Here is a 14,192-nt window from a genome sequence, read left to right on the forward strand (position 1 = left end):
GTGATTTTCGCTAATAAGGTTGTGTCTTGGGTTTTACCTTCATTAATGTTGAAATAGTCTTACCCCTGCCTACCTTTTCTTTCTGCTTCTTATCACTTTACCTGACTAATCTGCTTTTCAAACCTGCCTCAGGTATTAAATACATACTGCAGTTACCAAATTCCCATTTTCTCAGGGACTGCCTGATGAGATGTGACGTGGCGGGGAGAGGGAGACCCTTGAAGCAGGTCAGGCAGTAGGTGCTGGGGATGGAGTGTTGGTATTTCAGATGCTGTTGCATACCACAGGCGTGAGTCACAGCAGCGGTTGAATCCTCCCTGTTATCAAAGCAATAAAAACCGTAAACAATACATCTGTAACAGACTTTAAGAGATTATTTTTTTTGAGACGGGGAAAAATCTGTCGCAGTGTGAACTAATGAACTCTGTTTATAGTATGTTCCGTGTTTTGAGTGGTTGTTGAACTGTACAGCCCTTGTTTCCTCCAGATGTTTTTGTCATTCCTTCTACGTTATGATCCTAAGAGCAGTTACTGTAAGAAGACATCATTTTTGTTTAAAACTGTGTCAGACAGATTGATCTAGGTTTGTTTCTTTTTGCTTCTGTGATAAATTACTGTGGTGTGGTACAAGAATCAATGATGTGGTGTAATGAACCCAGTGATTGCTGTGATTGCTGCATGTGCTCGTGAAAATCGTGCAACACCTCAAGATGTATCACAGATGGTTTTATTCAAAGTTAACAGCTAGAATCCATATGTGGATTTAGTGAATCAGTGTGACAAGGAGAAAAGTGAAGGGAAATTGTGTGCTGATGGAATGAGATTGTACTTCGCAGATCCTAGCGGCTGACCCTGTCACTTGCAAGATTGCCCTAGAAAGTGGAAAGAAAAGAAACTCTGGGACCCTGAGCTCAGCCAAAATGTTTTCTTGTGTGAACTGCAGTACTTTGAGCACCACACATAGTGCTTACATGCTCTTCTGCTGCATTGTGCAAGGCACAAGCCCTTGGTTTCCAGACAAGTGGTGGAATAACTGCCCAATTTTCACTCATTTTTGATATAATTTGATTGCTTGAAGCTCTTTGAAAGGAGACAGCAGAGAGTCAGGTAGCGGGAACAAGGGACTCCCATTTGTGCAGGCAGCGGTCAGGCTGCTGCCGCGTCTCTGCTGTGTCTGGTTTGCACTGACAGAGCGTTACCTGTCGCAACACGGCGTGCAGCGTCTGCTCGTTAGCCCGATACACATTCCTTTGCCACAGCAAAAATGTCGGCGAGATGTTAGTTCAGTAGGACGTACCTCTGCATTTCCTTTTCTACAGAACAAATACTGCTAATATTTTAATGGCTCTGACGCTGAAATTATTAGCCTGCTATAAACTTAGAAGACCCTTTAGACAAAAAGAGTTATTCAGGGCCGTGTAACTGTAGAAGCATATCTGAATTAGCTCAATATTTTGGAACGGCATGATGTATTGAGACAAATTTTTAATTGAGTTGAAGATAGTTATTTTCAAACTCCTGGGCAGGAATGAGTCTCTGGAAGCCTGAGGTGCATTTATTACAAGCTCTTTAAGGGACTTGTCTAATTCTAGGCTGTAGTGAAAAAAGAGTAAATTATTGATGAGTGGGCAGTGCAAGTCCCTCTCCATAGTCTTCTGGTCAAATTAATATAATTGATACACCACAAACTAGCCATCACTTTTTCGTGTTTATGTCACTGCCATAGCATTTGCCTGTAAGACAAAATGCAGTCACTAGAATGTGGCTGTACTGTATGGTCACCCCTACAAAATGGGAAAAGGATTCTAAAAAGCCTCCACCTTTTTGGCTTCATATTCCTCTCTAAAGTCTCTAGCTGTATAGCACATGCAGAGAAGAAGTATGAAAGGCGGGAGCAGAAGGGCTGTGCTGATGCGGCAGACAGCTCGGCTTTGCATTTAGACAGTGCAGCAAGCAAGGATGGTAAAAGATGTAAAAAGCTGGTTTGGTTTAGAGGATTGGCTGTCATCTGCAAAGCGTCAAAACCCCGTGTTGGTATCAGTATGATAAAGATACCGAGCTCCCGTCCTCCTTCCTGACTTGGCTCATTGTCAGTACGAGGGAGGAACAGGGGAAACTTTCTCAGATTAAGAGTAGCAAAGTCCTGGAATTCAATCCAACCCCATAAAACAAGCTCTCCCAGGTACTGTGCGTGCAGGGACCCAACACACTGGGTCTGAGCGATCATGCACCAGAAGCCTGTCTGCTGAACAGAAGTGATTAATGCAAGAAGTTAGCTGATTTGGCAATTAGACGGTGATCGTACTGGTCTCATCCGAGGAAGCGTTACTGTTGTGCTACCATTCCTGCTTCACAAGGCTGAATCAGTTTGTGTTGTTCAAACTACTGGCGAAGTGTTGCAATCTACTCAAACTGTAGAACAGACTGAAATCTTCAGAAACTATGTAATTAATATTATTCCTAATGCATCACTACATTTGATGGAGTTAGCTTCCTGTGATATAGCCAAAGGAAAAAGTGTTTTGACATTAGGTTCTTGAAACCCTAAGACTTGGAGTAGAGCTTGACATGTGAAAAGCAATTAGAGTGTGATTCATTAATCTTGCACTGAACAGTGGACAGCTCATGGCTGGATAGAATTAAAAATAGAGGGAAGAAATTACATGCTTAATGGGTTATCATTGTATGCGGTGTCGCTCCTGCTGTCACACTTTTCTAGAAGACTTTAATATTCGTGGTAAACAAACTGGAAACTTTTCTAATCCTGCAGTAGCATAGGTAACACTTCTTTCAGTCCAGGAAAAATTTTTGATGGCAAAATGTTCCCTTTCTTGCTGTTAGGGATTTTAGATTTTTATTTTATATTTTAATCTGCTGTATGGATTATCAAGAGAGAATTAAAATGATGTGGAAAAAGCAAACTGCCTTCAGCAACTCAGATTAGCTAGAATATTGATTTGTTTTCCCTCCCTGTTTCTGGATGGTGTGTCAGAAGAAATCACTAGCCAGAAGCAAGTCATGAAAAATGTAGCAAGATGGGGTGGTATTTCACTGATGTTGGTCATGGGTGTAGAAAAATGGTACTTCTGCTCTGGGGGTGGAAGCATTCTTGTCATTTTGTGTGTTTGTTTGCTTTGTCGATGCTGTTTGGGTGTTCTAACAACGCCTGTTTTGCTTTGTGAACAAATACTGCTGTGGTGTATTGTACATCAGATAAACCTGAACTTCAAATGGATGTCACCGTGCTTTGTCATTAGCATCATCAAAATATGCTATCAGTTGACAAAGAAGCATGGACTGATGGCTGACATTCCCCACAAGAATGGTTTGAAGCCTGAAAATTCTGTGGCAGTGCAAAGTCTCTGCTAATTTTTTTCACCATTTCTCTTTGGCTAAGCCCAACTTGGTCAAGAGTGAGCCATGTTCTACTCTTAAGTACGCTGTCCAGTGCCTCGACAGACATAAACTGGGAAGTTACACGCCACCCAGGAGGCTTCAACTGATCTGGATACTGAAGTGTCTTTTCAGACTTGCAGTAACATGCTGGAATCTGCCTGAGTGCAGTCTCTGCTGTTGTTACACTGAACGCTTCCCTTTTGCCAGAACTCTGGTTATGCAAAGCAGAATTGTTCCAAAGAACAAAAGTGGGCAAACAAACTGATGGACGATGATTAATGGTGTAGCAAATTTCTCAAACACAAACAGAGAATTACCTGCAGTCACTGTGATCACTGGTGTACTTTGTATACTAATGAGATCAAAGGGACAGTTCTTGCAGCCGTGAGAACCAAATTAATGGGTCAAAATCCTTGTGTCTGAGATGGCATGGAGCTGTGTAATTTTAAAAATTACTGTTTAGCGGGGGTAAAGGCAAGACTTAAAGAAAATAAGAGCAGAGAGAAGAATAAAGCACATCCTTTAAAGGATGCATTCAGAAAAGCAGGAGTATTTTTGGTCTGTATTTGCACACCACAGTCACCGCGGAAAACCAGCTCAGAATAAGAACAGTAACAGCAGCAGAAGCAATAATGTTCAGGGCCTTCATAATATATTTTAAAAACTGAAACTCCCAAACCAAAAAGCAGAATTACAAAACAGCGAGAAAGCCTGAGGGTTAATTGGATTACGGATTAGAGTGATAGGATTAGTGGCTGCGCCTTCTGAACAGAGTCACCCCTAAGGAAGCAGGGCGATAAGCAAGATCAAAACCTTGGACCTAAGGAGGGCTAACTTTGGCCTCTTCAAGGAGCTACTGGGAGGAATCCCGTGGCCAGGGCTGTCAAAGGCAGGAGGGTCCAAGAGTGCTGGTCGCTCTTTAAACGTCACTTCCTCCATGCTCAGGAGCGGTGCATGCCCCTGAGAAAGAAATCGAGCAAAGGAGGCAGGAGACCTGCATGGTTAAACAAGGACCTTCTAGCAGAGCTCAGGTGGAAGGGAAAGGTCCATGGAAAGTGGAAAGAGGGGCAGACCACTTGGGAAGAGTACAGGAATGTGGTCAGAGCATGCAGGGATGCGACGAGGAAGGCCCAAGCCCACCTGGAATTGAAGCTGGCAAGGGATGTCAAAAACAACAAGAAGGGCTTCTTCAACTACATCAGCAGCAAAAGGAAGGCTAGGGACAATGTGGGGCTGCTGCTGAATGAGGCGAGTGTCCTGGTGACGGAGGATACAGAGAAGGCAAAGCTACTGAATGCCTTCTTTGCTTCAGTCTTCAGTGCCAAGGCAGGCCCTCAGGAATCCCAGGCACCAAAGCTAAGAGAAGAAGCCCACAGAGAGGATGACTTTCCCTTGGTCGAGGAGGACTGTGTGAGGGATCGCTTAAGCGATCTGGACGTCCACAAATCCATGGGCCCCGATGGAATGCACCCACGAGTGCTGAGAGAGCTGGCGGATGTCATTGCTGAGCCACTCTCCATCATCTTTGAGAGGTCCTGGAGGACAGGAGAGGTGCCCGAGGACTGGAGAAAGGCCAATGTCACTCCAATCTTCAAAAAGGGCAAGAAAGAGGACGCAGGGAACTACAGGCCGGTCAGCCTCACCTCCATCCCGGGAAAGGTGATGGAGCAGCTTATCCTGGAGGTCAGCATCAAGCGAGTGGAAGAAAAGAAGGTTATCAGGAGTAGTCAGCATGTAGTCAGCGCTGAGTCTAGTTGGAGGCCGGTAACTAGTGGTATTCCCCAGGGGTCAGTACTGGGCCCAGTCTTGTTCAACTTCTTCACCAGTGACCTGGATGAAGAGTTAGAGTGTACCCTCAGCAAGTTTGCTGACGACACCAAACTGGGAGGAGTGGTAGATACACCAGAAGGCTGTGCTGCCATTCAGCGTGACCTGGACAGGCTCGGAAGTTGGGCAGAGAGGAACCTGATGAGGTTCAATAAAGCCAAATGCAGGGTCCTGCACCTGGGGAGGAACAACCCCATGCATCAGTACAGTCTTGGGGTGGACCTGCTGGAGAGCAGCTCTGCGGAGAGGGACCTGGGTGTCCTGGTGGACGACAGGTTAACCATGAGCCAGCAGTGTGCCCTGGCTGCCAAGAAGGCCAATGGTATTCTGGGGTGCATTAGGAGGAGTGTGGCCAGCAGGTCGAGGGAGGTTCTCCTTCCCCTCTGCACTGCCCTGGTGAGGCCTCATCTGGAGTACTGTGTCCAGTTCTGGGCTCCCCACTTCAAGAAAGATGAAGAGCTACTGGAGAGAGTCCAGCGGAGGGCTACAAGGATGGTGAGGGGACTGGAACATCTGCCCTATGAGGAGAGGCTGAGGGAGCTGGGCTTGTTCAGCCTGAAGAAGAGAAGGCTGCGAGGGGACCTTATATATACTTACAAATATCTGAAGGGTGGGTGTCAGGAGGATGGGGCCAAGCTCTTTTCAGTAGTGCCCAGCGACAGGACGAGGGGCAATGGGCACAAACTGAAGCAGAGGAAGTTCCGTCTGAACATGAGGAAGAACTTCTTCCCTCTGAGGGTGACGGAGCACTGGAACAGGCTGCCCAGGAAGGCTGTGGAGTCTCCTTCTCTGGAGATATTCAAGACCCGCCTGGACAAGGTCCTGTTCAGCCTGCTGTAGGCGACCCTGCTTCGGCAGGAGGGTTGGACTAGATGACCCACAGAGGTCCCTTCCAGCCCGTGTCATTCTGTGATTCTGTGAAAAGATTTTAGACGTAATACTCCATTGATTCTGTTGCTGGGAAAACTGAAATTTTACAGTGCTACTGATGTAACCGATAAAAAATAATTAAAATACTCCTCCTTCTAAAGCCAAGCTTGCTTTTGCATTATGAGAAGCAAAATGTTCTATTTTAATTATTTCACTAGTGTACTTCATGCTCTAATGTCTAGGAAGTGTCTGATGACCTGAGCCTGTGAAGTGCCAGTCAGCGTTGGCTGGTGATGAAGGTGCTGGGCTCTGTGGTGGTCTTGCCAGAAGAGGTGGAAAGTGTATTTTTGTCCAGAAAGTAGCGTAAAGCCCTGCAGTATTTCCAGGTCTCCCGCAGCTGACATGGGTGTGGGCTGAAGTTTGGGGAGTTAGAAAGGAGAGAGAGATGCAATACCCAGCGGTTGTCACCAGGAGGGAAATCCAGCTCGGTCCTTGCAGCATGTGCATTCCTCCCCAGAGCTGCTGGCTGATGCCTGTCCTTAGCAAGTAAACAGCTTGGAGCCTGCCAGCGCTGTGCTGTTTCGTGACTAAAAAATACTGTGGCTCCATCTGATGGAATGCAGGTGAAACACTGGTAGCGCTAGTGGCAGAATAAACTGGGAAAAAGTAGACCAAAAGTCAGCCTGAGAAAGTGACTGTTCCTGCCCTCATTCTCTTTGCAGAGCCGTTATCCACACGTAACCCACCCCGTTTCAGCATCTAGCTCGAGACAGAAACTGAAGAAGAATATTAGCACAATACTTCTGGGGGAAAAAAGTTTCATAAACGGCTCGGAGATAGCGATTTAAACTGTAATGGAACATTTGATGTCAAGATCTTCACTGTATTCATTTTCAGTTCTTGGTGTACTCCTGGCATAGAAGGGAACAGTAGTAGACCGCTGGTTCTTGAGTTGCGTGTGCTGTTTGTCTCTGTTGTAAGAGCTTGAGGAGTAATTACATTGCAACAGCCATTCGTTTCAGGGAGCTGAATTCTCTGAAGGCTGCTGTCACTTCCTAGGCACGCTAGGTCATGGAAAGCAGAACGTCTTGACTTTTGACGTCTTGACTTTTCTTGCAGTTTTTTGCATATAATAAATGTTTTCTGCTTTACTTTTGTTTCAACTTTGTATTTTAAGCTTCTTGAAAAATAAAATATTGTACTTGCTTCTCTTCTCTTGCAGGAAAGCATTTTGCAGAAGACAACCTTCCACTGATGCTACCAATGGAACAATCCCGACCTTCAGAACAAAGTTTTACAGTAAGTTGTATACCCATCACAGTGGTCTCAGAGGGGAATACGGCTGGGGTGAAACAGTTAATGATGGGGTTTATTAGTGAAGTGAATATTTATGTGAGATAATCTTAGGGAATTTACTGGATACAGGTGTTTACTGTTTTGGGTTTTTTTTTCTTGAATATTCGATCTATTCTAAATAATTGAATATAGCAAACCAAAATTCAGAATTCAGATCTCCGTTGTAAGGAAACAGTTCTGCAAGTTTGAAAAGTACTTCCTTGAATACTACACTAAGTTCTTACACCATCCTACTGGCATCATTTTAATCAGTTTTTTCTCTGAAGAAAGGGTGATAAGAAAACAGTAAGTTTTTTTGGGGGAAAGGGGGGAGAGGGGAGTGCTAGTGTTAATCTCACATAGTTAAAGCATTTTTTTTGATCTCTTGAAGAAATAAGTAACAGTTAATGCTTATTTAGCGTTTAATAGCCCTATGACTATCAAGAACTTAAAGATCTACTTATGTGTATTGACACTACTAATGACTGAATATTGATGCGTTCATCATGAAAAAAATCAACCCTGAGAAAATACCTTCTCCACTCCAAATGTGCTTTAAAAGTGTTTTTAAATAAATAGTTTCCCAGTGAGGACTATTATTCTACTCTATAGTAGCTGGAGGAAAAAAAAAACCCACAACTGTTTTTGTGCCTAATGGGGCAGAGCGAGGGGGTCTTGCATATTTTGACAACAACTTTCTGTGCTTTCAGATACACAGCTCTCAGGTGAAATTAATTTTAACTCAATTTAGGGGGGGGATATTCCAGGGTTTTTTTTTTTTTGTCAGCTACAGTAATCTTGTGTGACTTGTCACTTTCTAGGTAGCAGTCCTTATTCTCAAAACTTTCTATAAAAAAGTATTTAGGCAAGAAACTGCTTGCACATCTATCAGCATAAAATGAGATCTTTATTTCTATTATTATTAATAAAATAAAATATAATGATATTTTAAAATAGGTAGATACAATTTCAGTCATTTTAAGGTAATCTTTTTGAGTACTGGAAATTAACCCAGTTGGACTTTGCCCAAGAAGAAGAAACTGACACTTCCTGGATTTAGTGATTTTTTTTTTTTTTTAAATGCCCATTTTTAAACCTCAGAATAGAGCAGTTCTGTGAGTCTACTCAGGCTACACCCTTTATCACACAGGGCTTATAGTAGGGATCTACAATTTCAAAAAGCCAGCTGGGTAGCACTGCTGCCTTGCCAGAGGTTGCTGCTGAAGATGCCATCAGCGCAGCAGTAATTATCCTCAGGGTTTTGTGTGGCCTTTCAGAAGCGTCCCAATTAGTGATGCTTCAGCCTGAGAAGGGTGAAGCTCTGTTCTGGGGAACGAGCGCGCTGCCAGGCAGTAGGAAGCTGTTTGTCTCTCGTGGTCGGTTACAGACTTCCTGAGGTAACGGAGATCCTTATCAAATGTCTGAAGTCTTCACCCAACGCCACCTTGGTGTGCTTGGGAAAGGAAAAATGGAACTTGTAGCTTCTAAATTTGCTCTTTGTTCTGAGACGAATTGTCTCTGATATGAAACTCCGGACATCAAGCATGCGTGCAGAGACCAGATTCAGGAAGCAATCAAGAGAGTCATTTGTGGAGATATCTCTGAAGGTATCTACTAATTTTTCAGCTGTGATTAAAAATCAGACACAAAGCTGAGCTCCTTAATAAATGGGATTAAAAGTGGTATAGATGATAGTATTATAATAATGTTATAAAAAGTATGCCTGCCCTAGGATGGCTATATTCAGTTCAGGCCTCTCCATCTCAAAACTGGTCAAGAGATGTAAAAGACATTTAGAGATATGAATCAGGGCTCTGCTTGACACACAGAGATGGAATAATATTGTCTGACTGACAAAGTTATCACCTCTGTCTGTCTGTAGTGCCGACTGTGCGCGGACAGCTCAGATGCTCGCGAATCAGCCGACTGACAACACAGGCGGCAGTTTAAAGTAGACCATTAGCTTTGCTGACCTGTAACTTCCCCGCTTGTCAGTGAGATCTTTCCGACTGATTAGGAGCGTATGAAACTGCCGTGTGAAGCAAGATCGTTGCTTTATTTTTTGATGAAGACTCCTTGCTTTATAAGGAGCGGCACAAGTGACAAGTGAAGAAGAGCATGGCACAAATACGGGTGGTAGTGAAGACAGCGAGACGCAAGCGCGGATGTTACCCCTTCTGACCAAAGGAAAAGTGCGGATGGCCTGGTGACCTGGAAGGGTGGCTGTTGTGGGGAGAGGGAAGGAAACGCCTTGCCCTACAGAAGCAACCACAGAAGATGACATGGAAAGCAAAAGAAGAACTTGTTGATCATCAGTATTTTGGGTGCCCAGGGAGATTCAGAATAAAAGATTAGAAATATAGGTAAAAAGCAACAAAAATAACTTCAGTCATTAAGTTAATAAGCTGCTTGATTTTAAAAGTACTGTAACGTGATACAGAGTCTTGGAAGAGGCGTGTCTTTGCTTTCAGAGTATAAGCAATTGATCATTCCCTACAAGGAAGGAAGAAGTCCCCTCACCCCTAAGGAGTTGTGTTGTGTTGTAACTTGCGGTAAAAGGCATTGTCTGAATGAAGGAAGAGAATGCAAAGCATCCAAAGTCCTGTTCAGTGTGACAAATCACAATGAGTAAAGGTCAACGTATGAACAAGTGATTTTCCACTCTTGTTGTCCTTCTCAGTTGAGAACATTAAACATCTCTGTTTGTCACTCTTATCTCAAAAAACCCCACAAAACCATGAAGCATACACAATGCAAACAGTTTAATTCGGTTATTCTAATAACAGAATGAAGAAAAATATGCATGAATAGAGCCAAAGAAGCTGTTGGGAGATCCAGTACATAGTTAGAAAGCAGCTGGAGAAGTAGCTAGATGTCAAGTGAAAGCATAACTGAAAAGGAAGAATGAAGAATATGCCCCAGTTTAACTCCATCTTGCACAGTTTCAAAGGCCATTCCAAAACAGCTCAGGAAGGCTTGTGCTTAATATTAGACTAGAACTGAAACCATCTCGTTACTGAACCTTGTAGAGGCCGAGGTGACCCTGGTTCACTGAAGAAGTTACTTGCATTGGGATTTCAGTCCGGATGAGCAGTAAATTCACCATCCTTCTGGACCTTCTGTACTGCTGCTCAGGACATGGATGGGGTCTTACCTATGAGGGGACAGTGTGGAAGGAGGAAAATCTGCTTCTACCAATTTGTTGTTTTTGATTTTAACAGTCTTTGTGTCCTGGGTTCGGCCAGGACAGGGTTAATTTTCACCAGCATCCAGGAAGGGACACAGCCGGGCGGGCTGACCCCACCTGGCCAAACAGAGCAGGGTATTCCATACCATGTGCCGTCATGCTGGGTTCCGGTGGGGGGGAGCAGACGGCGGGAACTCAGTTGCGGCTCAGGAGCACGCAGTGGCGGCGGGTGGTGAGAGTGGCTCTGTCTGTTCCTGCTGTTTGTGTTGTGTATTCTCCTTATCAGTATCATTGTTGTTCCTGTTCCCTTTGTTTGCTGTTCTGTTAAACTGCCCTTATCCCGACCAACCAGTTTCTGCCTGTTTCTTTCTATTCTCCTCCGCACCCCGGCGGAGGGAGGGGCGGCCGCGTGGCGCTTTAGTTGCTGGCCGCAGCCAAACTATAACACTGTGTTAATGGTGCATTGTCTACCAACCTGTTACCAGCTCGTTGCTCCAGTTCACAGACTAGATTTCCCAAATTCTCCATCAATTTCTTGCATTACTGCCTGGGAAGTTAATGTGGCCCGAAGGAATACCCCTTATATACAAAGCCAACAATTTACTGTTAGCTTAATTGAAGTCTTAACAGTCTAATCAAAGAGTTATTGTTGCGATGAAGCTAACGCTGAAAGTTCACTTTATGTATGATTAAAGCTGATAGATGACTTCTTTACCCCTTTCTCTGATGTTATGCTCCTCTTTTCAGTGCCCCTGTGACTCCGGCGGTTGATGGTTTTAGCCGGGGACTGGAGAGCTACAGTGAGTTGCCAGCGTCCGATGTCCTTTGCCAGAGGTGTGTCCTGCTGGTGGTGAGTGTTTCCTACGCTGCCTTTTTGGGTCCACTGGTGTTAATTGTTACGCAGCTGCTAATGCAGACCTGCTACTTGCTCTTGGTTTGCCGTTCCGTGGTATGTCGGAGTTTACTACATAGTGTGATTTACAGATTTTGGAGACTTGTTCTTTGGTCACTTTGTTACGCCTAAAGCTGGTTTTATGTAGCTCCGGAGTCTGTGTTTCTGTGGTGACCAGTGATGAGTTTTTATAGTGCTGGGGCCCCCAGCATCATCCTGTGGCTGTACTTTCAAGTTATCTGCTGTCATTGCGTGCTTGTAGCCTCGTGTGATGCATTTTATTCTCTGTTATTATTTTCTGTTAGTTCGAGAAGTCTATATATAACACAACTATACAAAGCTAAGCAAAAGCAAGTAACAAAAGAGCTAGACAGCTGTTTGTAGAGACGTGCACCAGCAGGGCGCTGGGGACTGAGCTGCCAAGCTGCTGCGGCTGCCTTTCTGTACCGCTGTTCCTGCTGGTGCTTGGTAGTGCTTCACGAAAAGCGAAGACTGGGAGAGCACGAGGTCACCACTGGGCACTGGCTGGCTTGTATCCAGAGTCTCTTCTGGCTGGGGTGAGATCCAGGGTAGAGACTCATTTGGTGTTGGGATTGTTCTGTTAGAGAGCTGGGAGGAGCCTGCCGGACCGCCTTAGGAGAAGGTTGTTCTTAATGTGGTACCAGCTGGTGATTGTTTCTGGAAAGAAGTACACAGTAAGCCACAGGCTGAAGTACTGTCAGATAATCATAGCTTTTTTTTAATTCTTTTTTCCTCTTTTTGGTTTGTCTAGATTGACTGGCAAGTCATATAGAGAATGCAATTTCTGGTGATATTGCTTATCCTTGTACAACTATTTTTTCCTTAAAAAGAAAAGGAAAAGAAACAAAACTGAATTTACCACAGTTTCTCATGTGTCTTATGCTTTGTATGGTATCACAGCAGGAAGGAAGGTTCTTGGTTTCACAACATTAGCAGCAGTTTCTCGCAGTTGCAAGTAGAATTTAAAAGATTCACGTTTCTTTTCCGCATTATTTTCGTGATGATGGTGGTGAGAAGGCTGTTTTATTTTTAACTCTGCTTCCCACTTCAAATATGCAAGACTTAAAGGTTTTTATCATAGCATTTTATTTTGTATTTGCTGTGAGGTACGTGGCCACTGTGGGAAACAGAAATGTGAATTCTAATGTTAATTTGTGACTTACAACTCATTTTTATGAAAACAGAGATGTCCTGGATGTCTAGGAAAAGGGGGAAGAAGGAGATAAAGGAAAGGGGGGAAAAGAAGTAAGTCCTTTGAATTTTTCACCCTGTTTTGGTCAGTCACGTATAAGCTGTTAGCTATGCTGGTGCGTTTCGTGTTTGTGCCTTGCCTTTGAGTGGTAAGGAAGCTTCTCCTTTTGGCTTGCCCTACTTAAACATGTTTGGATTGTGAGGAGATGTCTTTGTGATAATACTTTGCTTTATGGCAATAAGATCATTATATTTTGATGTTGCTGCAGTAAAATTAGGGGGTATGATGAAGTTAAGTGTAGAAAATGCTAACAAAGCAGCATAAAAAGGTCATTAAAAACTGTCTTAATAGACAATTTACTGGAAACTCAGGGAGTGGGAGAAGCAGTGGAAATATGTTTTCCTTTTTGTTTATGTGATTTAATTTCTCAAAACTTTATTATATTTCTAACAGCAGCAAACCCCATGCCTTTTACAGAATTAATTATTCCTAAGAACCTCCCTCAAAACAAACTAAAATGTGAAAAATCCTTGATTGCAGTTCAGCCTAGAGGAACCAAGAAAAGCTGAAATCTTGTGCGTGTTCCCTGTGTGGATCCCACTATCTGAGAATGACAACTTTACACATTTCATCCATCCTTCCTAAACTGCATTTGTGATACACGCAATTAAAAAAAGAAAAGGGGGGGAGCTAGTTAAAAAAGTTTTGTGTATCTGACATCTGGCAATCAGATCTGCTGTAACAAAATTCAGATTTCAAACTAAACTCCATGTTAAGCAAACTGAATTTTTCATTGAATTTTATCCGAAGTATTGAAAGATTATATCCATTCAAGTATCTGTAATTCAGGTAGCAAGTTCTAATCCTGCTGGTGGTGGTGAGGTGTGTTGCGTGGTTTGGAATTCTGTGCTTTGAGCTGCCACGTGGTGAGGATAAACTCCTGCACATCTTCATATGTTTGCGTCACATCTGGGTAAAGAGCAAGAAATACAGAGAAAGGAAGAGGAGAGGAGAGAAAATGTAACTCCCCGCCTGATCCTCTTCGTGTTTTCAGTTTGGGAGCTGTAGCACCGAGTGGATCAAACTGAATAACGGGTTCTCCCTGCCAACCCCAGGAAGCAGACCAGCGTTGGCAGGCGCTGCGGCAGGGGGTACCGCTCTTCTCCGGCAGCGCAGGAAGGCGTCCCGGGTTCGTCCGGTGCAGGGTGCGGGGTGCCCGGCCGTGGTGCTCGCGGCTGGCAGGGGAACCTGGCACTGGGCAGGCGGGCATCCGGCAGAGAGGGAGGTGCGCCGTGCGTCCCCCACGCTTGGGTGTTCCCTTTGTCAGTGTTGCTGCTGGTGCTTTTCTCATCCTCTGCTGCTCTGTTAAGCTGTCCTTGTCCCAGCCCCAGCGTTCTGCCATGTTCTTCCAGCTCTCCTCCCCATCCCAGCAGGGCGGGAGGAGCGGGAGGGCAGCAACGGGGTTCTGTGCC

The 14,192-nt window shown here is 44.3% G+C and overlaps 1 protein-coding gene across 1 annotated transcript in view; it reads left to right on the plus strand.

Annotated features, from left to right (window-relative positions):
* LOC142364601 (uncharacterized) overlaps window positions 1-12,769 on the plus strand; it is a 50,321-nt gene extending 37,552 nt beyond the window's left edge. The window contains exons 11-13 of the mRNA XM_075444439.1: window positions 7,316-7,392; window positions 11,363-11,465; window positions 12,713-12,769. Coding sequence (XP_075300554.1) covers window positions 7,316-7,392; window positions 11,363-11,386 — 101 coding nt within the window. The 3' untranslated portion in view covers window positions 11,387-11,465; window positions 12,713-12,769. The remainder of the gene's footprint in view (window positions 1-7,315; window positions 7,393-11,362; window positions 11,466-12,712) is intronic.
* Window positions 12,770-14,192: the final 1,423 nt, after the last annotated feature.

Source organism: Opisthocomus hoazin, chromosome 2 (genome assembly GCF_030867145.1).
Source record: "Opisthocomus hoazin isolate bOpiHoa1 chromosome 2, bOpiHoa1.hap1, whole genome shotgun sequence".
NCBI lineage: Eukaryota > Metazoa > Chordata > Aves > Opisthocomiformes > Opisthocomidae > Opisthocomus > Opisthocomus hoazin.